Source organism: Aphelocoma coerulescens, chromosome 17, assembly GCF_041296385.1.
Source record: "Aphelocoma coerulescens isolate FSJ_1873_10779 chromosome 17, UR_Acoe_1.0, whole genome shotgun sequence".
NCBI lineage: Eukaryota > Metazoa > Chordata > Aves > Passeriformes > Corvidae > Aphelocoma > Aphelocoma coerulescens.
The window spans coordinates 2238557-2263869 of NC_091030.1; the positions used below are offsets into that span (position 1 = coordinate 2238557).

General features: G+C 61.1%; 2 protein-coding genes across 2 annotated transcripts in view; one reads left to right on the forward strand and one right to left on the reverse strand.

The window, feature by feature from the left end:
* SLC31A2 (solute carrier family 31 member 2) lies at positions 1–5260 on the forward strand. The gene is made up of 4 exons (XM_069031687.1): positions 1–246; positions 2918–2984; positions 3653–3821; positions 4370–5260. Exons 1-4 carry the CDS (start codon positions 241–243, stop codon positions 4536–4538), a joined length of 411 nt encoding a protein of 136 aa, XP_068887788.1. The 5' UTR covers positions 1–240; the 3' UTR covers positions 4539–5260.
* Positions 5233–25313, reverse strand: part of NIBAN2 (niban apoptosis regulator 2) — a 30614-nt gene continuing 10533 nt past the window's right edge. Inside the window, exons 2-14 of the mRNA XM_069031686.1 lie at positions 21771–21901; positions 18479–18607; positions 18290–18395; positions 16360–16527; positions 12421–12536; positions 12224–12328; positions 11010–11172; positions 10463–10650; positions 10138–10293; positions 9322–9438; positions 8782–8889; positions 8559–8670; positions 5233–7899 (exon numbers count right to left, since the gene is read on the reverse strand). Of these exons, the coding sequence (XP_068887787.1) occupies positions 6686–7899; positions 8559–8670; positions 8782–8889; positions 9322–9438; positions 10138–10293; positions 10463–10650; positions 11010–11172; positions 12224–12328; positions 12421–12536; positions 16360–16527; positions 18290–18395; positions 18479–18607; positions 21771–21901 (2813 nt within the window). The 3' untranslated portion in view covers positions 5233–6685. The remainder of the gene's footprint in view (positions 7900–8558; positions 8671–8781; positions 8890–9321; positions 9439–10137; positions 10294–10462; positions 10651–11009; positions 11173–12223; positions 12329–12420; positions 12537–16359; positions 16528–18289; positions 18396–18478; positions 18608–21770; positions 21902–25313) is intronic.

Sequence of the window (25313 nt, forward strand, 5' to 3'; positions counted from 1 at the left end):
CGAACACCGGCACCGCCCCGGCCCGGCCCCTGCCGCACTACAGCTCCCGGGGAGCCCCGCGCGGCCGCGACAGCACCGCGACAGCACCGCGACAGCACCGCGACAGCACCGCGACATCGCCGAGACATCGCCGCGACAGCACCGCGACAGCACCGAGACATCGCCGGGACATCGCCGGGACATCGCCGGGACATCGCCGGAGGGGACGGGCCGGGCCCCGCGCCCGCTGCCACCGCCACCATGCAGGTGAGCCCCGGGGCGGGACGGGCACGGTACCGGGAGTCCTTCCTGGAACGCCGGAAATCCCGCCTGGAACCCCTTAAATCCTCCCCCCCCCCCCCCCCCCCCCCCGGAGCCGCATGAATCCCCCCCCCCCCCGCAACCCCGTGGATTCCCCCTTGGAACTCCTTAAACCCTCCCCCGGAACCCCCTGAATCCCTTTTTGAACCCCGTGAATTTCCCCCTGGAACCCCTTAAACCCCCCTGGAACCCCTTCACTATCCCTGGAACCCTGTGAATCCCCCCTGGAACCCCTTAAACCCCGTCTGGAACCCCATGAATCCACCCTGGAATCCCTCAACCCGCCCTGGAACCCCTTAAACCCCCCCGGAACCCTGTGAATCCCCCCTGGAACCCCTTAAACCCCCTCTGGAACCCCGTGAATCCCCTTTTGGACGCTGTGAATTTCCCCCTGGAACCCTTTAAATTCCCCCTGGAATCCCTTAAATCTCCCTGGAATCCCTTAAACCCCCCTGGGACCCCTTCAATATCCCTGGAACCTCTTCAATCCCCCCTGGAACCCCTTAAACCCCCTCTGGAACCCCTTAAACCCCCCCGGAACCCTGTGAATCCCCCCTGGAACCCCTTAAACCCCCCCTGGAACCCTGTGAATCCCCTTTTGGACCCTGTGAATTTCCCCCTGGAACCCTTTAAATCCCCCTGGCACCCCATAAACCCCCCTGGAACCCCTTCAATATCCCTGGAACCCTGTGAATCCCCCCTGGAACCTCTTCAATCACCCCTGGAACCCCTTGAACCCCCTCTGGAACCCCGTGAATCTCGCTGGAACCTGACACCGCTCTGTGCAGTTCTGCTAAGAATAACCCCAAAACTGCAGCGGATCTGGCCCCTAAATGCAGGTTGAGCACAGGAGGTTTCCCAGCAGCTGCTTTTCCCTGTGGGAATCCCTGCGGAGGAGGAGCTGGGCGCAGCCTCACCTCAATCCCTGCCGCCTGGGCAGGTGGGGGAGGACAGGATCCCATCCCTCTGAACAACATCCCTGGGCCTGGGATTGGAAAGGATGCAGGGATTTTTAGGATTTCGCCCTCTTGGCCTTTTCCCACTGGAGAAATCTCTCTGTAGGAGAGGAGCAAGGCCCAAGGAGCATCGTTTTGGTGTCACACCCATGCTGGGCACCCAAAAACGTGGCTTCACCCCAGGCTGGGGCAGCAAAGGGATCTTCTGGATCTCTGGAACAGGCTGCCCAGGGAAGTGGTGGAATCACCATCCCTGGAATTGTTCAAAAAATGTTAAGAGAGGTGGCACTTGGGGACAGGGTTTAGTGGAGGCCTTGGCAGTGCTGGGTTAATGTTTGGATTTCATGATCTTACAGGGCTTTTGCAACCTTAATGACTGATTCTGCCCATCACTTAAATCCCCCTGGAACCCCTTGAATCCCCTTGGAACCTCTTAAATTTCTCTGGAACCCCGTAAATCCCCCTGGAACCCCTTAAATTTCTCTGGAACCCCGTAAATCCCCCCTGGAACCCCTTAAATTTCTCTGGAACCCCATGAATCCCCTCAGAAACTCCCTAAATTTTTCTGGGACCCCATGAATGCCCTCAGAAACCCCTTAAATCACCCTGGAACCCCCATCCCTAAAGCAGTCACCTGCTCCTTCCACCACCAACAGACCTGTGGGTGAAACCTGTAAAGGAGAAATAGCTTCATTTAAAGGCTAATTATCATTAATTAGTGGCCAAAGGAGGCTTAAAAGGGTGAGCCAATTATGTGTGCTAATGTGCTTTGGGTAAGGAGGGCCCAGGGTTGTAATCAGAGCCGGGCTGTGGTGAACACCCCCAGGGGATTCATTGGATGGTATTTCTGGCTGAGGCAGCTCCTGGTCCTGTCAGTCACCTCTGCCGGTGTTGGAAAAGGCAGGAAAGAGGATCCAGACGTGGATCCGTGCGGGAGAGGGGCGGCCACGAGCTCCACAAACACCTCTGAGAGAGATTCAATGAATGGAGGATGAAAAACCCAACGAAATTCCACTTTTTGAGCAAGACCTGGCAGCTGGGTACGAGCTGCACAGCTGGTCTTACACAAGAGCAATTCCTGCTCCTCCTGTTCCAGCGGGGTCAAGGAGCAGGGTCGGTGCCTTTGTAGGTCCTGGAAGGTTGGACAGTGTCGGGATTGATGCTCCTCTGCCAGGGAGCACCCCTGGGCCTGGCACCCATCGTTGGGTGGTCACACGGGTGGTGCTTTGGTGGTGGAGTTTTTGGGTGTGCTGGCGGTGCAGGAGGTTTGGGAGCAGAGGCTCTGCCCACCAGCTTCACCTCAGGCTGTGGGTGGTGTTCCCAGGGACTTTCCCTCCTCCAGTCCAGCTGGATGAAGTCCTGGATTCAGCTCTCTTTGCCACAAGGGCAAACTGGCTTTTCTCCCAGCCCAGACACGCACAGGAGCTGCTGCTGGGGGTGAAAATTGTCCTGCTGGAGATCATGGGAAGAGTTTAACCCAGTCAGCGTGACTGTGATTGTCCGTGCAAGTTCCTCTTCCCGTTTCAGAACTGGGGAAAAACTTGCACCATTCAGTAAAACCCCAGATGAGCATCCTGGGGTGGGGTGTGAGGACCTGCTGAGTGTGGGCACCCAGCACCCCCGGGGGCTCCAGCACTGCCCTTTCCTGGCCTCTTTTCCAGATGACCTTCTACTTCTCGGACACGGCGGTGCTGCTGTTTGACTTCTGGAATGTCCACAACCCCACAGGTAGGCTGCCAGCCCCTGGGACATCCATCTGTCCATCCATCCATGGATCCATCCATCCCTCTGTCCATCATCCATCCATGAATCCATCCATGAATCCATCCATCCATCCATCCCTTCATCCATCTGTCCATCCATCCCTCCATATCTCTCTCTGTCCATCCATCCACCCATCCATCTATCCATCCATCCATCCATCCATCCATCCATCCATCCATCTGTCCATCTCTCTCTCCATCCATCCATCCATCCCTCCCTCCACCCATCCCTCCATCCATGTCCCAAGAGGACACAGCCTTAAGCTGAGCCAGGAGAAGTTTAGGCTGGACATTAGGAAGGAGTCCTTCACAGAAAGGGTGGCTGGGGGCTGCCCAGGGAGGTGGTGGAGTCTCTGTCCCTGGAGGTGTTTAAGGACAGACTGGATGTGGCACTTGGTGCCATGGGTGGTCTTAGGTCACAGGTTGGACTCGATGATCTCAAAGGGCTTTTCCAACCTAATTCTGTGAATTAAAAAGCAAAATACCCCATTTCCTGCCATTTAACAACCCCGCTGCCCCACCCCAGTGCCAAGAGCCCTCCACTTCACCCCATGGATATCCCCAAACACCCTGTGCCGGGCCCTGCTGTGCCCCTGTCAGCCCCACAGCAGCGTTGGGATGTCTGTGCTGCAGGGATGGTGCTCTCTGTGCTGGTGATCCTGCTGCTGTCCGTGCTCTACGAGGCTGTGAAGATGGGCAAGGCCGTGCTGCTGCGGCGGGCGCTGCTGGCCCTGCCCCGCAGCCTCAGCCAGGAGGCCCTGACCGAGCCACAGGAGGGGGACAGCGGCCCTGCGCAGGGCAGGTACCACAGGGACCCCCTGGCACCCACCTGGGGGGCTCAGGGATGGCTCTGTGCCCCATGGCCAGTGCACAGAGGAGAGGGGCTGTGAGGAGGAGTTGCAGGCTCCCGGGGAACGGGGGTGTGTACAGCCTGGGGAGGCGGCTCCAGGGGCAGCCCAGCCCCTCCAGGTCCTGTGGGAGATGTCCAGGGTGGTGTCTGGAGGCTCATGTTCCCCTCCAGGACCCACTGTGGGTGCAGAAGGGTCCTCCTGGTTTGGGGATGGGCACGAGCAGCAACTCAGTTCCCACAAGCCTGGCCCTGGCAGGTTCTTCCTTGGGAGCCAAGCCCTGGATTTTTCCTCTTGCATTTAATCCCAGACCATTCCTGAGGCTGCTCTTTCTGCCAGCCTCACTGATTTTGGAGCAGGATTGCCCCCTGAGCTGCTGTTTGCAGCCCCCACCCCTCTCCCCACTCCCCAAACCCCACTCTGGCCGCTCCAGGGTCCCGGTGGGAAGCGATTCCGGCTACCTCAGCTTCTCGTTGATGGCATTTCCCATCTCCTTGCCCAGGTGGTTTTGGTTCCACGTGGGCCAGACGCTGTTCCACGTGGTGCAGGTGGTGCTGGGCTACATGGTGATGTTGGCCGTGATGTCCTACAACGCCTGGATCTTCCTGGGGGCCATCGCGGGCTCCACGCTGGGCTATTTCATGGTGTACCCCCTGCTCGGCCGGGGCTAGAGCCCCCCGGGGCGGTGGCACACGTGTCCCACCTCCTGCTCCTCTGTCTGGAATAGCTGCTGTCACTTCTGCTGGCTCTGTCCTTGTCCCCGTGCTCTGTGGGACGCAGAACTCCAAGGACTCGCTGGGGGCCCTCGGGGCTGGCCCCGCTCTGGGGACGGGGAGCCCCATGGCCGGCACTCGCCACGCTGCCACCGGCCTCGGCTGGTGGCTGTGCCCCGGCTCTCAGGGACCTTTGTCCGGGTGATGACGGGGGTGGGGGGTGCTGGCATTTCCTCCCCTCCCTGCTTTTTGAGGAGGTTCATCCTGGCTGGAACGGGAACGATCTGGTGACTTGCTGGGGGAGGGGACAAGCTGGGACAAGCTGCCCTCCTGCCCAGAGCTGCCCTGCACCGAGCCCCTCTTCACACAGTGCCTTTGGGGGGTCCTGCCACCCCCACCCGCTCCTGCCAGCGCTTCAGGGATGAGGCTGGGGCAGCCCCATGGCCGCTGGTGTGGCTGTGCCAGGGGGGAAATGCTGCTCCAGGTGCCTCTTGCTGCTTCCTCAGGACACCCCTTTTAATAAAAATCATCTCAGCTCCGCTCCTGGTTCGTGTCACCGCTGGGTGGGCTCAGGCTGTGGCAGCCCTGGGTTGTCAGAGTGGGACTGGGGATCCCCAGCCCTACCCAGGGAATAAGGAGAGTCTCCTCTGGCTTTAAATAAAGCTTTTCCATTTTATTAATTATTATAAGCATATCTTTAAACATTTGTATAACTTTCTTAATAAAATATCCTGGAAGAGACAGGTTGGAAGGTCACAGAGAAAGGCACTTTGAGGGGGGCCTCCCGAGGCACTTTGGGGCCCCCCCCGAGTGGGTTAGGCTCGGCACCCCCCTTCTGAGGCAGCAAGGTGGCACCTAAGCACAGGTGGGTGTCGGGGCGCTGGGCCCTGCTCCAGGTGTCACACCCAGGAGTCCTGACCCCCAGCACCTCCAGGGCTTTTGGCATTGCTGTGTGGGGGCTGCAGCTGCTCTGTCCCCCTCCCCACATGGGCAGGGCTGGCGGGGGGGGTCAGCAAACCCCTGCTCCTTGCTCAGCCATCACAGCAGGAGCCAAAATCTGCAGCCCTAGAGAAACCATCCGTGGTAGGAGCTGGGGAGCTCTGGAGGGCAAGGGCTGGGATGTCTCCAGTGCACAGGGATCTGAGCCTGGAATTAGCCCAGTCCTGCCAGGCACAGCTGGGACACGGCCCGAGTGCCACCTTGCCCCGGGGATTGAACTCTGAACTTAAAACAGCTGCCAGGAGAGCTCGGGGTGAGGATGGCTGGGGGTGGGCTCTGGGTGCCGTGAGCCCAGCCTTGATGCTGTAAGCCTAGCCTGGGTGCCATGAGCCCAGCCTGGGCACCAGGAGTCCAGCCTGGGTGCTGTGAGCCCAGCCTGGATGATGTAAGCCTAGCCTGGGTGCCATGAGCCCAGCCTGGGCACCAGGAGTCCAGCCTGGGTGCTGTGAGCCCAGCCTGGATGATGTAAGCCCAGCCTGGATGCCATGAGCTCAGCCTGGAAGCTGTGAGCCCATCTTGGCCACCAAGATCCCAGCCCACCCCAGCTGTTGCCCCCTCTGCAGTGGCTCAAGCCCCCAGCGCTGCTGGCCCTGCCGTGCCCCGTTTGCCCTCCCATTGTCCATCAGCCCCTGCAGCCCCCGCTCCCACCGGCACTGCTGGAGCCGGCCGGGGGGGATGGCGGTGGGCAGGCTGCCAGGAAACGCCCCAGATTGGGGCAGGGGACAACCAGGGGACAGCCAGGAGTGTCCCCACACACCCACCCTCAGCAGGGCTAGTGCCAGCCCCCCGGCAGCCCCGGGCACTGTGTGGGGGGCAGATAAAGCTCCTCAGTAAAGCATCTCCTCAGTAGGAAAGAAAATAAGGCAGAAGAAGGACAGAGCAGAGCGCAGGGGATGCCCCGTGCCAGGCTGGGGCCACTCCCAGTCCGACCCAGTCGGGGCTGTGGCTGTGGCCAGCCCCCCACGGCAGCGGGACCCCCGTTAGGCAGTAAGGTCTCGGTGTCCCCATCCCCTCCCTCTCCCGCGGTGCTGCTCTCCATCCCCGGGGGTCCTGTCCCCCTCCCCAGCCCCGGTGTCACCGGGGCCAGTCCATGGCAGGGGCTGGGGCTAGAACTCAGTCTGCACCCCCTCACCGCTCTCCGTGGTGCCCCTGGGCCGTGGGGGGCTGCGCTCCCCGGGCTCGCCTGGCTCGTGGTCATTGCGCTGGGCACACGCTGCTGACGGGCTCTGGGCTCCGGGTGGTGCTGGCGTGGCATGGGGCACCTTGGCCTCTGCTGGGACATCGGCTCGGGGGCTGGGTGGTGCTGGTGTGGCGTGTGGCACACTGGACACTGATGGGGGGTCAGCTCCGGGCACGGGGGACGCTGGCACGGACAATCTTGGTGTGGCTTGTGGCACCTCAGCCTCGGATGGGACATCGGCTCCGGGCACAGGGGATGCTGGCATGGACGATCTTGGTGTGGCTTGTGGCACCTCAGCCTCAGATGGGACATCGGCTCTGGGCACAGGGGATGCTGGCATGGACAATCTTGGTGTGGCTTGTGGCACCTCAGCCTCGGATGGGACATCGGCTCCGGGCACGGGGGATGCTGGTGCAGAACGCTGTTCCCCAGCCCCTGACAGGACCTCAGCTCCAGGCCCAGGTGACGCTGCTGTGGCACGCTGCCCCCCTGCTGACACCTCAGCTCCGGGCACAGGCGGTGCCGGTGCAGCCCGGCGTGTCCCAGCTCCCGATGGGACCTCGGCTCCGGGGACAGGTGACGCTGGCGTGGCACGTTGTGTCCCAGTCCCTGCTGGGATCTCCGCTCCAGGTGCTGGCGGTGCTGCTGTGGCACACTGCACCCCGTCCTGGGCTGGACCTTGCTGTGTGACAGCCCCTTGGGCAGCCCCTGCCAGCAGCACCCCCTCCTCGCTGGCACTGCCGGCGTCGGTGCCGTTCGTCAGCCGCTCCTCGGTGCCATCCCCGAGGCTCTCCTGAGCCAGCGCCTCCCGGATCTCCTTCACCGCACCCGGGGGGCTCGGCTGCACCCCGGGATGTGCCTCCTCCGGCTCCCGTGGCTCGGGGGAGCCGGGCTGCAGCAGTGCCTCGGCCACCACCCCGTAGGGCAGGGCCCCCTCGTCGTCCTGGATGACCGACACCACCTGCTTGGCCCTGCGGCGCCGGTCAGCGGCCGGCTCGGCCTCGGGCTGCCCGCTGTACTCCTCGCTCCAGTCGATGGCCAGGCCCTCGCCCAGCAGGTGCAGGTTGGGATCGCTGTTGTGCATCACCATGCTGTCCCTGTACAGGTTGTGCTTGCGCTGCACGGCCGCCTCCTTCACAGCTGGGGACAGGGAGGGACAGGTCACAGGGGCTGTGGGCACTGCCAGGCCGGGGCACCTCGCCCAGTGCTGCCCGTGGGTGGGGGGAGAGGTGGAGCTGGGTGGAGGGGTCGGCATCCCACCCACTGCCCAGCCCTGCCAGTGGGGAAGCTGCTTCTGGGGCAGCCCCCAGCACCCTGCACAGGGTCACCCTCCTCGGATACCCCCCAGCACCCTCCATGGGGTCACCTCCTCCTCACACAGCCCCCAGCACCCTCCATGGGGTCACCCCCTCCTCACACAGCCCCCAGCACCCTCCATGGGGTCACCCCCTCCTCACACAGCCCCCAGCACCCTCCATGGGGTCACCCCCTCCTCACACAGCCCCCAGCACCCTGAATGGGGTCACCCTCTCCTCACACAGCCCCCAGCACCCTCCATGGGGTCACCCCCTCCTCACACAGCCCCCAGCACCCTCCATGGGGTCACCCCCTCCTCACACAGCCCCCAGCACCCTCCATGGGGTCACCCCCTCCTCACACAGCCCCCCAGCACCCTCCATGGGGTTTCACCCTCCTCACACAGCCCCCAGCACCCTCTGTGGGGTCACCCTCTCCTCACACAGCCCCCAGCACCCTCCATGGGGTCACCCCCTCCTCACACAGGTGCCACAGGACCCTACCTTGCATGATGTCTTTCATCACCGACTGCAGCACCACCTCCTCGTAGGTGTTCTCCACCAGGATGAAGCTGGCAAAGTCCTCGAAGATCAGCTCCTGGAACTTGGCTAATTCCTGCCAGAGAGGGAGAGGCGGCTCAGCCCAGTGGGATGGGTGTGATGGATGCTCCAGCCCCTGCACGGGGGCGGGTGGTGCTGTCCCACAGCCCAAACTTTCCCCTCTTACCCCCTTGCAGGTGGGTGCCAGCTTTTTCAGCAGGAAGGGGATGGTGATCTGCAGCAGGGCCTCCCTGAAGAACTTCTTCCTCACCGTGCTGCTGTCGTAGTCGAATTTCTGCAGGATGAGAGGGTGGCCCGGGTTACCCAGAGCTGTGGGCTGGCAGCCCCCGGCCCATGGGCACAAACCCCTGAGATTTGCCCCCCAACCCATCTGCACAGGCGGGAACAGACCCCCCTGGCCTCACATCCCTCTCCCCAGCTGTCTCCCAGTGTTTCTGAGCCCGGGTAGGAGCCACTGCTGGCTGCAGGAGGGCTTGGGGGCCAGTCTGAACCCTGGGGGGCTTTTACAGATGTGGTCAGAGGGGACCTGGCTCCTCCAGGTGATTTCCCACTTGCCTGCCCCCAGCAAAATCCATGAAAACCTCAATATAAAGAAGAATTTCCCCAGAAGACTTTTGTTGAAATAGGTAACATCACTCCTGGCCTCTTCCCTGGCCAAGGGACGAGGCCACCAAAGGCCACCAAAGGTCCTGACCCCCTGCCTCACCTTGAGCACCCTCTCGAGGATGCGTTGGATGGACTTGCACAGGTCATCCTTGCCCTGCAGCTTGCCCAGCTCCTGGTGCAGCAGCGTCTCGAAGGTGTACACAGCATCATCCATTTGCTGCAGCCAGAGGCACATGGTCAGCAAGGGGGGCACCCCAAGGGTGGGCAGGGGGCTCTTGGGGCACTGCCACACCAAGATGAGCCTTAGCACAGACCCCCATGCTGGTTTGGGGTGGAAGAGACCTTAAAACTCATCCCCACCCCTGCCATGGGCAGGGACACCTCCCACTGTCCCAGGCTGCTCCAAGCCCCAATGTCCAGCCTGGCCTTGGACACTGCCAGGGATCCAGGGGCAGCCCCAGCTGCTCTGGGCACCCTGTGCCAGGGCCTGCCCACCCTCCCAGGGAACAATTCCTTCCCAATATCCAACAGGCAAAGAGCCTTCACTCTGGAAAAATCCCTGACGTCCCAGTGTGGCATCCACAGCCCTCACCCTGAGGATTAAGGCTGTTGGGAGAGGAGGGTGCTCACAGCTGGTTTGCACCCCCTCATCCTCCTACATCCCACTCCAATCTTGCTGGATCAGACCCCAGAACTGGGCTACTGGTCCTGCTGGTGCCACTGGTCTCGGTGGCAGAGGGGCAGCGCTGCTGTGATGCCCAAGCTCACCAGGATGGAGCCCTCCAGACCAAAGGGGCTCCATCACCCATCCTTGGAGACAGCCCAGACCTCCCCTCCTGGGTTGGACCAGCCTGGGTTCCCCGGCCCGCTGTTCCCAGCCCAGGGTGGCAGGGGAGGGCCCTGGTCCCCATCCCACCTGTCTCATGTGGATCTGGGCCCTCTGCTTGAAGACGGACGTGCTGGAGACATCGAATCGCTGCTGGAGACCCTCCAGTTTCAGCTGCTCCATCTTCTCATAGCACGACTGCATCTTCACGGGGTGGAAGGCCAGGTGGGAGAGCTTCTCCATGTACTGGGGACAAAGCCAAGCTCAGCCTCTCTCTGTACTCAGGCCAGGACATTCCAACCCACATGGGTGGCATCTTCTCAGGCTGGGGTGCCCCAGTGCTGCCCACACTGCGGGTGGCAGCAGGACTGGCCCTGTCACCCCCAAGCCAGCAAGGAGCTCCACCAGGTCTCACCTCCACCAGCTTCTCCAGGCCGCCCTCGTTGACGACGTTCATGTTCATGTCGGTCACCTCCTTGAAGAACACCTCCCGCACCTCGGCGAAGCCCTGGCTCGTGGGGGTCATCAGGGCCTCCAGGATGGAGGAGATGTAGGGCTGGACGTGGTTACGGACACAGACCTCTGCCTTGGGCAGGACGAAGGCTGGGAGAGAGCAGGGATAAGCATAGTGAGGCTCCTCTGTCCTTCCAGCCCTTCCCATCACACCCTAAACCCACCCCAGGCAGAAGGAGCTGCCCCTGTTCCCAAACCCCTCCAGCAGGAGGCTTCCCCTTTCATGACAGCACCGGGAATTCTTGCAGAGTGCCCCTGGGTCTGTACTGAACCCATTCCTGCCACGCTTGGGGTGTGACTGCCCACCTTATCCCCGACCTCCTGGGACAATGCCAGTGAGGACATGCACCCTGCCAAGGGTGCCAGGAGCTGTGCTGCACCCCAGGAACAGCCACCCCAGGAGCCATGGGCACAGCCCCACATCCCGGTGCACCCCTGCAGGGCTGTACCTCGGATCTTGCTGGCCAGGTGCTCCTTGGAGGTGATGATCTGGTCCATGTCCGTGCGGATGGTGCTCTCCAGCTGCGGCCGCTCCTGCTCGCACCTGGCCACTGCAGCGTCGTACTGCGCCTTGGCCAGCTCGTAGACCATCCTATAGACAGCATCCGACACCTGGGGGCACAGGTGGGCAGGTCAGAGACCCCCCACACCTCCAGCTGCACCCCCAACCACCGGCTGCAGCACCAGGAGCTGCTGAGCCATCCCCCATGCCCTGACAGGACCCTTTCCCACAGCCTGGCAGAGGTTTCCACCCCCAGCTGGGTGAGATGGAGCTCCTGCAGTGCAGAAGCTGCTTCAAAGTGGTGCTGGAGAGGCAGAGAGGTGAGCACTGTCCCTCATCAGGCAACCTGCCCCAGGCAGGGCTGGGGGTGCTGGTGGCCAGGGATGCTGCAGATCCAGAAATGCTGCAAATCTGGGGATGCTGCAGGTTTGGAGAAGCTGCAGGTCTGAGGATGCTGGTGGTCCAGGGATAGTGGTGGTCCAAGCAGGAGAGCCCCAGACCCCCCTGAAATCTGTTCCCTGCCCTGTTCACCCTCGCCAGGATCTCAGAGCCAACCTCCTGAGCAGGATGGAGCCGCTCGCTGAGGCTTCATGCCCACTTTGCTGCCAAACGCTGCGATTTTGGGGCTGTTGGGACTGGCAGGATGCAGAGCCTCCCCCCTCCTCCCTCCCCCGGGCTTCCCAGCGACCGCAGCTACTGGAAAAGTAGCGTTTGTATGTTTTTAGGCTGCTCAAGTGGCCCATTAGGAGCCTGGCGGTAATTATCTATCGGGGTTTAAGGTTTTAGCAGGCAGCTCTGAAGAGCCCTCAGTCTTTCGCAAGGGTTTGGGCTGGATTTAGCCCGCGCTGCTCTAAAAATGGCTCGCTAAATTTAGCCGGGACGGGCTTCGCTCCCAGGCTGGGCTTCCTCCTGTTTGCTTCCCTGGCCCCAGGGACGCGGCAGCGCGGGCGGGGCCGGGCAGGGCTGGGCAGGGGCACAGAGGGAGCTTTAAAAACCACTGTGGAGAAAGGACGGATTCTTTGGAAGGGGCCGCGAGAAGGGGGCAGCAGGAGAAGCCCAGCAGGGGAAGGGAGGCCCCCCCCAAGCAGGGTCTGCGGGCAGGGGGGGAGGGTGGCAGGCGGTGGGGACCCCTCCTCCCCCCGGACAGCCCCAGCCCCACACCTGGATCCAGGTCCGCTGGCGCTCCGGGGCTTTGCCCTTCAGCCGGGGGCCGATGGTGCTCCTGAGCTCGGGGAGCAGCTCCTCCATCACCAGGTTGCTCAGGACCTGCGCAGGGAGGCAGGAGGGTTTTGGGGGAGCCTGCTCAGCCCTTCCCACGTCACCCCATCCCAGCCCGGGCTGGGGGTGTGGGTGCTCACCTGGGTCTCGTTCCCGCAGAGCATGTCCCAGGTGCCGTACTGCTCCTTGGACTGCCGGTACATGCGGATGGCGTCCGTGAAGGCCGGAGCCTCCACTTTGGAGTCCTCAGAGATCCCTGCAGAGGGGATACGGGGACGAGTGAGCAGCCTGGAAGTGGGAATGAGGGGCAGCCCAGCACCCCCAGCCCACCTTTGTGTGGTCTCCCACACCCTCGGACCTGTGCAAGCCCCCAGGGCTGTCAGCAGGATTGGGGGATGTTGGGTGGGGGGCAGCAGTGCTTGGGGGGCTCCTGCTATGTCCAGTGATCCCCTCCAGAGCCAGACAAAGGGCAGGGAGGCACCCAGGAGCCCCCTGGCAGGATGGGGGCTCGGTGACCCCCAAATGGTGCATGGGCACACAGGGCCACAGTGGCCCCCGAAGGCACAGCAGGAACAGGGGCTTGGTGACCCCCCAAATGGTGCACAGGGACCTGGGGGTTCAGTGACCCCCAAAGGCACAGCAGGAGCAGGGGCTCGGTGACCCCCAAATGGTGCACAGGGACCTGGGGGGCTCAGTGACCCCCAAAGGCACAGCAGGAGCAGGGGCTCGGTGACCCCCAAATGGTGCACAGGGACCTGGGGGTTCAGTGACCCCCAAAAGCACAGCAGGATGGGGGCTCGGTGACCCCCAAATGGTGCACAGGGACCTGGGGGGCTCAGTGACCCCCAAAAGCACAGCAGGAGCAGGGGTTCACCAGGATGGGGGGCTCAGTGACTCCCAACCCCACATGGCACCCAGTGACCCCCCCAGCACTGCGGGACGGGCCAGCTGGGGGGGCTGGAGGAAGTGGGGGCCCTGTAGGGAGCAGCGAGGCTTGGAAGGAAGAGGAAAGTGGCCAAGAGGCACCAGGAGTGAGTCAGGGCCGGGCTGTCCCCGGGGTGAGTCACTGCAGCACGAGGGGGGCTCCGGTGTCACCCCCACCCTGCCACAGCACCCATCGGGAGGAGGGGCAGGGCCTCACCCCACAGCGAGGAGGAGGAGATGGGGACAGCGGGCAGGCAGGACAGCCCAGGAGCTGTCCCACATGTCCCATGCATGTCCCTGCCTTGTCCCAGCCTGTCCAGGCTGAGGGGGTCCCTGCCAGACAGGGAAACACCCCTGGGAGAGAACCCTCCAGCCCGATTTCCCTCCCCATGCCCGGAGGAGGGGACCAGGATGGGATCTGAGCCAGGGTGACCCTGCTGGGAGGCTCCAGGGGATGATCCCTGCAGTGCTGACACGTCCCAGAGCACCTGGCAGTGCTGGGGACACAGCCCAGGGCAGTGAGCAGATCTCTCCCAGCGCACACAGACTTTCCTAAGGTGATTACAATTAACTCCAAGCCTAAGCAGCTTTTCTTAAGGGGCAGCTTAATAATCAGGGGGAAAAAAAACACGGAGAAAGTAAAATCTGTGCCTTTCTCAGTCTTTGGTGGGAGCCAGAGCTGGGCTGAGCTTCCAGGGGCCGGTGCTGCTCCATCCACGGCTCCTGGAATTGTCACCTTCTGTCCCTGCAGGGCCTGGGGCAGGATTTTTCCCTGAAAGAGCCCTCCCAGTGTCACTCAGTCCCGGCTGAGCCTGAGGCCATCCCTGAGTCTGTCCCCAGCCCTGCGCTCTGTCCAGGCAGGGCTGGTGCAAGAAGCCCCCGTGCCACTTCACAGGGCAAATTTAATGAGTTTCCTTCATTAATGTGTGGTTTAGGACCTGGAGTGGCAGGACGAGGGGGAATGGCTTCCCACTGCCAGAGGGCAGGGATGGATGGGATATTAGGAAGGAATTGTTCCCTGGGAGGGTGGGGAGGGGCTGGGATGGAATTCCCAGAGAAGCTGTGGCTGCCCCTGGATCCCTGGCAGTGCCCAAGGCCAGGCTGGACACTGGGGCTGGGAGCAGCCTGGGATAGTGGGAGGTGTCCCTGCCCATGGCAGGGGTGGCACTGGATGAGCTTTAAGGTCCCTTTTAACTCAAACCATCCTGCAACAAGGGGCAAGAGCCCTCAGGGTGGGCCCTGTCCAGCCCCAGGTGACCCCAGACAAGGCAAGGGACAGTTTTGGAGCAGCCAAGGGCTCCAGGGACACCAGGCTGGACCCCGTGTGTGTGAGGAAGAGAGCTGCACATCCCCAGTCCTCACAGAAGGGCTGCTGTTACACAAACCCAGTCTGAGAAAGGGAGGTGAAAATTCCCACACGAATCACAACCAGAAGCAGAAACAGAGCCTCTAATTTAGGGGGGGGGGGAAAACCAAACCAACAACCTCAAAGTGTTCTACAACAACAAAAGAGCCTTCATGGAATATGAAACAGGATCCTGGAGCTCCCAGGAGCAGAGAGGGGCAGGAAGAACAATGTCACAGAGAAATCCGGGCTGGAGGAATGCAGAAGCCCCGGCACCGAGCCCTCCTTGGCCACTGCCCACTCAGGAAGGCTTTTCCATCACATGCTGAGGAGAAGGAGAGGGAGGAGAGGATTTTCTGGCACAACCGTGGCTGGCAGAGGGGATGGTGGAAAGGCTTCCACCTCCCCTGGGTCCCACAGCAGCACCCAGCAGGTGGGAGGGGGAATTAGAGATAAAAATCGGGGATTTGATAGCAGGAGATCGATTCCTCTTTTATCCAGAGCTGGCTTTGCCCCCAATTGGGTCCTTGGTGCTGAGCTCCATCCAGAAATGATCCTCAGGAGAACCCCAGGGGGATGAGGGGTCCCAGCACTCAGACCTCCACAAAGGAGTCCAGGCCCGGGCAGGCTGAGGGGGCACATTCAGCCCAACGAGCTCAGACACCCCCAGCACAAAAAAAAAAGAAAAAAAATAAAAGGAAAAAAAAGCAAATTTTTGGGAGATTTAATCCCAAATGAGAGGATGGAAACCTTCAGTGAAAGCCAGGCTCCAGATCCCACCCTATTACAGCAGCCCTGGCAAAACTGGGGTGAAACTGAGCCTACCCAGGGCTCCCAGGAGTGAAAGCAGCATTTAGAAAATGGGCAGCATCTCAAATGCCCACTAAAACACCCAACTTTGAGCAGGTTTCAGCACTGGCACCACCTTCCTCAGGAAATTTCTCACCATCCCAGGCATGGCTGGGATCTGGGGCTCAGCCCAGGAGTGCCCAGGCCACAGCCAAGCAGGAAAATCATGTTTTCCTGCCAGAGGATCACTGATGTGGGAGGCAGGTCCTGCCCAGCCCAGCTGCACAGCCCTGCACCCCCTGCCCACAGCCCCCTCGGGGGAGGTTGGGGTTTGATGACTTCAATTAACAAGTATTTTCTACCTCAGGGTGGGAAATAGGCATCAGGGCAGCTCTGGAGCCAGGCTCTGGGCTGATTCCTGGAAATACTTCCTGCCCTGGGCAAGTATCCTCATGGGCAGAGGATGGAGCTGGGCACAGGGATGCTCCAGGGAGCTGGAGGTGATTCTGGCACTGATGAGATGCTCAGTTGTGGAATCCCAGACTGGTTTAGGTTGGAAGGAACCTTAAATCCCATCCAGTGCCACCCCTGCCATGGGCAGGGACACCTCCCACTGTCCCAGGCTGCTCCAAGCCCCAATGTCCAGCCTGGCCTTGGACACTGCCAGGGATCCAGGGGCAGCCACAGCTGCTCTGGGCACCCTGTGCCAGGGCCTGCCCACCCTGCCAGGGAACAATTCCTTCCCAATCTCCCATCCATCCCATCCCATCCATTCCCAACATCCCAAGCCATTCCCCCTCATCCTGCCACTCCATTCCTTGTCCAAAATCCCTCTCCAGCTCTCCTGGAGCCCCTTTAGGCCCTGCAAGTGTCTCCCCAGATCCTTCCCTTCTCCAGCATTGCTCAACAGCTGCCACCCAACTCCTCCTCATGAGCTCCAAACCATCTCTTTGTCCCAAAAACCCCAACCTGGCCACCACAGGGCCTCCACCACCCTCTGTGACCCTCAGATGTCACTCACCGTTGTTGCAGTGCCTCACGCAGTCCTGGAACACCGCCCGCCACTTCTCCTGCTCCTTGCCCGTCATCACACAGAAATAATAGTGCCGGGCATAGGGGTGCCACAGGATCAGTGGGAAATCCGTGGGGCACTTCAGGATGGGGGAGTGCCCAGATTTGGGGGTCACACCTGTGGAAAAGGGTGGATGGTTTGATGGGGAGATGGAGCCGGGCAGGGATGGGGAAGCTGCAGGGTTGGGGGTGTCCAGAAGGGACATGCAGAGCCCTCAGCTCCTTCCAAAGGCTTTTGCTGGGAGTTGTCCCCCCCAAAAAAAAAAAAAAAGCAAAAATGGCCTCATTTTTCCCAAAAGGAAATTGGAATGAAAACTGAAAAGTAAAATTGAAAGTAATTAAAAATCGTGTGGTTCTCATGGAGCCATGGATATGTCTTCCTTCCTTCCTTCCTTCCTGCCTTCCTTCCTTCCTGCCTTCCTCCTTTCCTGCCTTTCCTTCCTTCCTGCCTTCCTTGCCTTCCTGCCTTCCTTCTTTCCTGCCTTCCTTCCTTCCTGCCTGCCTTTCCTTCCTTCCTTCCTGCCTTTCCTGCCTTCCTTCCTTCCTTCCTTCCTTCCTTCCTTCCTTCCTCCCTCCCTTCCTTCCTTCCTTCCTTCCTTCCTTCCTTCCTTCCTTCCTTCCTTCCTTCCTTCCTTCCTTCCTTCCTTCCTTCCTTCCTCCCTTCCTTCCTCCCTTCCTTCCTTCCTTCCTTCCTTCCTTCCTTCCTTCCTTCCTTCCTTCCTTCCTTCCTTCCTTCCTTCCTTCCTTCCTTCCTTCCTTCCTTCCTTCCTTCTTTCCTTCCTTCCTTCCTTCCTTCCTTCCTTCCTTCCTTCCTTCCTTCCTTCCTTCCTTCCTTCCTTCCTTCCTTCCTTCCTTCCTTCCTTCCTTCCTTCCTTCCTTCCTCCCTCCCTCCCTCCCTCCCTCCCTTCCTGGCTGTGACAGGACCTGAGCAGCAGAGACCCCACACCCCACTGTGGGATGGGGCTGTTCTCCTTCCCTACAGCCCCACTACCCAAAACTACCCCTTCCAAAGGTGCCCAGGGATGCTACATCCCAAATAAACCCCTTCCCTGAAGAAGGATTCTTCCCCTCAGGGATTCTTCATCCTAAAATGATCCCTTCCATCATCCCTATGGATGCTGCACCCTAAAACAACACCTTTCTAAAGGTACCCAGGAATGCTACACCCAAACCTACCCCTTCCAGAAGTTCTTTAAGGATGCTGCACCCCAAACTCACCTTTCCTAGAAGGTTCCCAGGGATACTACACCCCAAAATCCTCCTTTTCCGAAGGCCCTCGGGGATCACACCCCAAACCTACCCCTTCCAGAAGGTCTTTAAGGATGCTACATCCCAAAATCACCCTTTCTAGAAGGTTGCCAAGGATGCTACACCCCCAAATCACTCTTTTCTGAAGGTCCCCAGGGATGCTGCACCCCAAACCTATCCCTGTCAGAAGTTCTTTAAGGATTCTACACCCCAAACCCACCTTTCTGGAGGTCCTCAGGGATCACACCCCAAACCTACCCCTTCCAGAAGGTCTTTAAGGATGCTACTCCCCAAACCCACTTTCCCCATGTCCCTCAGGAATGTTACACCCCAAAACCACCCTTTTCTAAAGGTCCCCAAGGATGCTACACCCCAAAATCACCCTTTCCAAAAGGTCCTCCTGGATCACACCCTGAACCTACCCCTTCCAGAAGGTCTTTAAGGATGTTACACCCCAAAATCACCCTTTCCAAAAGGTCCTCCTGGATCACACCCTGAACCTACCCCTTCCAGAAGGTCTTTAAGGATGTTACGCCCCAAAATCTCCCTTTTCTAGAAGGCCCTCAGGGATGACACCCCCCAAACCCACCCAAAGGTCCCCAAGGGCTGCCCAGCAGCACAAGGGCCCTCACCAGGCAGGCTGTTGTTGACCAGCTCCAGGTACTGCTCCACGGAGGTGAGGATCTTGTAGCCAGCACTGTTGACCAGCACCCGGGGCGGCAGCTCCCGCTCGTAGGCCTGAGCAGGAGAAATGGCCATGGATGGGGTGTCCCCTTGGGAATGACCCCGCTGGAGATGGCTGGAAGGGGGATTCTCCTCACCAGTTTGTTCTCGTACAGGACCAGCCCGTAGTTGTGCGGCACCACGCAGAAGCGGTTCCTCCACTTCTTGTTCTCCTCGATGTACTGGAAGATGTTGCCTGAGTAGATGACATGGTCCTCCAGTGGAACCTGCAGGGAGGGGACAGGAGGTGGGAGGCACAAGGGATCAGCCAGGGGACAGCTCTGCCCTGGGGAGCTCAGCGAGCTCTGGCCAGGGTGGGTTGGGTGGGTGTTTCTGCGCTAGGGCCGTGCTGAGGGTCTCCACTGCACCTTCTCCCACAGCGTGGCGAAGTTTGGTGCCTGAATTGGTGCATCTGGGTGATGCCTTTGAGGGGCACCACGTGGTGACACTTCTGGTGACACCTCTGCCCTTGGCATCTCCCCTCTGGGACACACCGAGCTCAGCTGAGCCACCCCAGCTCCCCTGGATGAGGGGAAGGTTGGAGCAGAGCCCTGCAGGAGCAATTCCCTGCTCCAGCTGCTGCAATTTCCCTGGCATGGGGCACGGGGAGGATGTGGGGCACTGCTGCCAGGAGGTGCTGCCAGAGGCATCTGCAGGTGGCAGGGACCAAGCCCTGCTCAGCAGGGTCTCCAGATGGGACAGAGGGAAGAGGAAAAGCAAGAAGCCACCCCGTAGAGCCCAGCACCAGATGATGCTCAGATGTTCTGGGCTTCACTGGGACCAGTGAAAGCTGTTTTAAACCAGGAGAGATTTTGAGTGGATTTTGGGAAGGAATTGTTCCCTGGGAGGGTGGGGAGGGGCTGGGATGGAATTCCCAGAGAAGCTGTGGCTGCCCCTGGATCCCTGGCAGCGCCCAAGGCCAGGCTGAACAGGGCTTGGAGCAGCCTGGGATAGTGGAAAGTGTCCCTGCCTATGGCAGGGGGTGGAACTGGGTGATCTTTAAGGTCCCTTCCACCCCAAACCATTCCAGGATTCCATGACAGGATTCCATGGCAGGAACAGGCCAAGGACACCCCGTGTCCCCCCGGCTGTGCAGCCCCTCCCCAGCTCTCCAGCACTGTCTGGCCGGCAGCGTTGACACCATCCCAAACACAGCCTGCCTGAGGCAGCCAGGAATTCATCCCAGGAATTTTTATGATCCCAGGAACATAAACAGGAGCTGAGAGCTCTCGTGAAGGCTGGAGCGTGCGGCGGCCACCTCTGCTGTCGTGGCCACCCACCCTCTACCACGGTGGCCACCAGGAGGGACCAGCAGGGCTTGGATCCCACCCTGCCCCGGCAGCAGGACCATTCTGGAGGAGTTTTTCCCACTCTTCTCCCGGCTCACAGGACCCTCACTGCCATCCCCAAGGCCCGACCACACACCCCCTGGGCTGGGGGAGGTCTGACAGCTGCTTGGCTGCTCCTCACTGCTCCCCAAAGCCTTTGGAACAGGGAAAACCAAGCCCAAAGCGAGCCCTGCAGGGCTGGGGACCAGCAGGAGGAAGGAGAACCCAAACCCTGAGGCCACCAGCAGGGATGGGGACAGAAAGGAGGTGCCAGCTCTGGGGAGTGCCCACCAGTGACTCATGCGAGGGGAATGAGCCCTCCTCAAGTGGGTCAGGGCAGGCAGAGCCCCACAGACGGGGCTGCTGGTGGGATAAAATCCAGGCTGAGCCCTGACACGGCTCTGGGGGAGAGCCCCAGCACTGTTGTCCCCTCCTCACACACCCTCCTCACCCCCGGCAGGCACCGAGGGGGCTCCTCCCAGCTCCAGCAAATATTTGGGACAGGCAGGTGTGTGCCAAACTGTGGGGCTGGGCAGGGAGGGGCCGGGGAGCCCCTGGGCTGTCCCGATCCCTGTCACAGAGGGTGTCAGGGATGGGCTTTCAGGAGCTCTGGATTGCTGGAGAGACCCAAGGCAGGTGTGTTTATTCCATGTTCTCACTGCTGTTGTATCCTGCTGGTGTTTCAGGTGCCTGGATCATCCTTCACACCCTGTTCCTGCTGTCCCCCCCTGCCCAGGAAGGCCACCAGTGTCACCCCTGGTGTCACTGCTCCGAGCACCACAGAGCTCACAGGAAAAGAGGAATAAATAAAGAACATTTAAAAATCCTGAGTGCCACATCCCAGCTGAGGCTGGGCAGGAGGACACCCTCCATCCTCGTGCCATCCACAATTTTTTGGGGCATGTTTGGAGGGCACAAAGCACAGGTGGAGATGCTCATCCCTCACAGATGTGGTGTCTGGAGCACTGTGACATGCCAGTGGCACTCCTGGGTCCCTGCGAGGGGCTGGGCAGCAGACAGGACACTGAGCAGGAGGAATTCCTATTTCTCCACAGGGTTTTTCCAAGACTTGCAGTGTCCCTGACCTCCCGACCTTGCTGCTGTCCCTCAGACATTCCTGGGCTGCTTGCTGGAGCTTTTTGATGAAGCAACCAACCTGGGGATGGAGGCACCTCCCGGGGGGGCTGAAGGCATCCGAGGAACCCGGGGGTGCTGAGGACACTGGGCCCGGCTCCTCTCCAGGAACCTCCACTCCTTTATTTTTCCTAACACACCCAGCACCCGGGCAGGTCCCTGAGGGGATGGGGCACGTCCTGGTGCCTGGGCAAGGTGTCACCTTCATGGGTGGGTCAGGGACACAGCCACTGTGGAGCGCCCAGGGCTTGAGGCTGAGCTCAGGGAGGCATTTCCTCGATTGGTTTAACAGAGCCACCCCTTTAAGCCCCAGACAAAAGCAGATGTGCAATCCCATCTCCTGCTTTCAAGGACAGCAGCTCCACCAACCTGGCCAGGGAAAACCCCAAGAAAGCCACCCCGGGGAGGACCTCAAGCCATGTCAGCTTGTGAGCAGCCCCACCTGAGGTGCATCTGCCTTTGGAGGAGGGAGGGGAAGGCAGGATCCACCCCCCCAGAAGCCACAGCCACAAATCCCATCCCTTCAGCCAGGCAGGACACACATGGCTGTTGCAGGTCAGACTCAGAGCCACCTCTGGGATCAGGGATTTCCTACTCCTCCCTGGGAATTTGCCCAGGTGGGAGCATCACTCGCAGCCAGGAGCAGGAGGACACAGCCTGGCACGGCTGCTCAGGGCTTCTCTGGGCACTGAGGGGTCCCTGAGCTCCTGCGACATCCAAAGCCAGCCTTACCCTGCTGCCTCCGCGTGCCCCTTCCATGGGGTGGGGATGAAAACCATCCCAGGGAGCCCCACGGCTCTCAACGCCCCAGGGACGGGCTGGACCAGGAGCACAGGGCCACATTGCACCCAGCAGGGTGGGTGAGACAGGGAGAGGGGCCGTGCCTGGGCTCTGGGAAGGACGTGGATCTGGGGGACGGAGCCCTTACCTTGCGGTGGAGCAGCTGGGCCTGCGGGCCCCCGGCGCCCTCGATCTCATAGCGGACGCTGTTGAAGAGAGCTACCCCAAACTGCTCCTTGTAGCACCGGCAGAACTCGCCCAGCACCTTCCCCGTCTTCTCTGCAAAGGGACAGCAGAGCCACGTCAGGCACGGGCTGGGTTTGGGGCCTGAAACCCCCCAGCACCCACCCAGACCCTTCCCCTGTCACCCTACAGCCTTTGGTGCAGGGACCACGGCAGAACCCGCTGCCTTCCGCCCTCCCTGCCCAGCCCAGGGCCTGATTTGGGGTCAGGATGATCTCTTTTTTTTGGCCTTTCACATTAATTTCATGGATTCCTCTCCCCGGCAGGAAATTCCTGACATTGAGCTGATTCCGGCGGTGCCGAGGCTTCCTGTGCCTTGTGCAGCTCCTGGCCCAGCTCCGATCACCTCAGCCAGCTGGGATTAGGGACAGCCCCCCATTGCTCAGCCCAAACATTGCTCAAACCCCCCTGACCCCGCTGTGCCCCCAAAGAGCCATCCCACAAAGGGGCTCCCAGCCCTGCAGCTCGTGAAGCAGCAGGGTTGGGATTAGGGTTAGGGTCAGGGGAAAGGACAGCCTGGAGCCCCCCATGTGAGGCAGGAACCCCCACCAGGACCCCAAACTCCAATCTGGGATGAGTCCAAGGTGCTGGGAGAGCTTGAGCTGCCACATAGCCCCGTGCACCCCACACTGGAGGAGACGCTCTCCATCCCACAGGCAGCCCCTCGATGCAGGGTGTGGGGGCACATTGCAAACCCACCCCCAGCAGCAGGGACGGGGCTTTTCCTGCCCCAATGTGGCAGCCATGGGACCCCCTTGGACACCCTGACCCACCCAGCACCCTCCCCACCCCTGCTCCAGACTCCCCATGGGGTCCCACACCAAAACCCTGTCCCGAAGCATCCCAAAGCTGGAGAAACAACTCCCCCCGAGCTGCTTTTGGCACATGGGGCCTCGACTTTGAACTCCCCAGTCAACTTTGCCCCAGAGCCTGTGAAAAATGAAGAATTTGAGCCTCCTCCAACAATTTCTGACGGCTCAGGCTCCGCCAGAGCGCCGGCGATGGGCGCGGGGAGGACGGATCCTGGCTCTGCATCCCGGTGCTGGAGCCAGCGCGATGCTGGGGGCACGAACCCAGACAAAACAGCCCCCACACCCTCACGGCACAGCCTGGCAGCAGCCAAAAATTCCAGCAGGAGCCAAAACCTCCAGCGGCAGCCAAAACCTCCAGCAGGAGCCGGCCCGGAGCTGTGCTGGCAGCCAAGGCAGCACAAGGAGCAGCTTTGCTGCAGGGTGCTGCAAATCCCCATGGGATGAGCAGCTCCAGAGGAAAATGCTGCCCAAGGAGGGATGGAGCCATCCCTGAGGAGATGCCGGCACTACCAGCCACAGGAGCGAACTACAGACCAGCATCAGGCTGGGAAACCCCTGGGAATTTAACAAATTCACAGCAAAGGATGGGACACCCCAGCTCATCCCAGCACAGCAATTCCTCAGCCTGGATTTTGGCCTTTCCTCCTGGCATCCCTGCAGCCCCTCTGTTGCAATTCCTGTCTCCCAAGCCGTGTGGTTTTGGCCAGGGCTCTGGGCAGCCATGCAGACAGCTGAGATTTAAAAGGACGTTTTGAGGTTTCATTTCCTTTCAGTCCATGGGAAAAAAGGAGCCCCAGGTCCCCGGGCAGGCTTAGTCACTCATTCTTCCCTGATTAACAGCGGGGCCAATTAGGAGGGTTTAAGTAAATGGGAAAGCAAAAGTCAATTATTTGCAGAGGTTGGAACAAGACTTGCAGTCAAACATGCGAGGTGACTAAATCTGCCCCGGCTCAGCAGCACTCTCCGGGGTGCTGGGGGGATGTCTGGGGCCACTGGTGTTCCCTGCCTGGTAGCCCTGGTGGCAGGCCCGGGGAAGCAAGAGGGACACGGACCCTCTGTGGGATCAGGAGGTGACAAAATGTGGGGTGCTAGTGGTGGCACAGCGGGCTTTGCCTGAGCAGAGGATGGGAAGCCCACGCTGACAATGCCAGAGGGTGTCCTGACCCCTCACATCCGCAACACCCTGGCAGGGCTGATGTGTCACACTCAGGAACTGCCTCAGCCGCCCACCAGCTCCTTCATCAGGCTGAGCCAAGCCTCTCAAAAGTGCTGAGAGCATTCCTTGGCTCCACACAGAGCACGGGGGGCTATGGAGAGCATTCCCTGGCTCAGCACGGGGGGCTACGGAGAGCATTCCCTGGCTGCACACGGAGCCCGGGGGGCTACAGAGAGCATTCCCTGGCTGCACACAGAGCACGGGGGGCTATGGAGAGCATTCCCTGGCTCAGCACAGGGGGCTACGGAGAGCATTCCCTGCTCCAGCTCCACCACCAAAGCCACCCACGAGTGGCCGTCCTTCCCTAGGCAGCTTTAGCTGCACATCCAGCCAAGAGCTGGAGGGGTCTGGGGACAGAGGACACAGCCCCCTAGATTGTCACCTGTCCTCAGACCCCTCACCATCATGGCAAAGGAGGGAAGGGACCCCACCCCCCCAACCAACAGCACACCCACCAAGTGCTTTGGCAAACAGGAGCACCCACGGGGACCTCCCAGGGACGGGTGTCCCCAGCCACCCACCGACAGCGCTTTCCCAATCGCGGTGTTTGCCAGGGGACCGCAGCACCCGCACCCTCCCCCTGCCACCCCCCGGTCCCTGTCACACCCAGCGGGGCGGCGGGGCTGGCGCAGGCCCTGGCACGTCCCGCTGGCTGCCGGCTCCTGGCAGGGGAAGCCACTGCAGGGTTCCAAGGGCACCGGCAGCACCAACGCCTGGCTCAGCAGGATCCCTGTGCCAGCACCTCTGCTCACAGAGCTCCTCTGTCCCCAGCCTCCAGCGCCCCTCCTGCCTCTCCGTGACTCAGCCGCGCGTGGTGGCTGCAGGAGGAGGGGGATAAAGGGGCTGCACAGCCGGGGAGGGCACGGAGAGGGCTCTGGGCATCGGCAAAGCCCGAGCCGATGTGGGTGTGGGATGCTGGGAGCAAGGACAGGGCCACAGCAGCTCCCAGCCACGCTCCAGCCCTCCCTGCCAGGTCCCCAGGGACCCCCACACCCAGCCGGTGCTGTGGGCACAGCAGGGCAGGTGGCCCCGTGAGGACACGGGGACAGAGCAGGGCAGCACAGCTTTGTCCTTGTCGTGGGTGACGCTCGAGGAGCGCAGAGGCCGGGGCTCCTGTGGGTGAAACCAGCCGGGAGAGGAGGCTCCTGTCCTGCCCAGCCCCCGGACCGGCCGTGCCACCGCAGCTGTCACCGAGCCCAGGCAGGGCACGGCCAGGGCACAGCCCTGGAGCCATCGGTGCCCCAAAGGCAGGTGCAGCCCTCGCCTGCTCCGAGGTCACGGCCCGGCCAGGGCAGCCCTGGCTGGGTCTTGGTCCCTCTGAGCCAGGGCAGGAGGTGGATTTTGCCTTCAGGGTTCCAAAGGCAAACTGTCCAAGCTGGTCCAGCAGCCGGGACTGGCTGTGTGCTGCCCTTGGAAACAT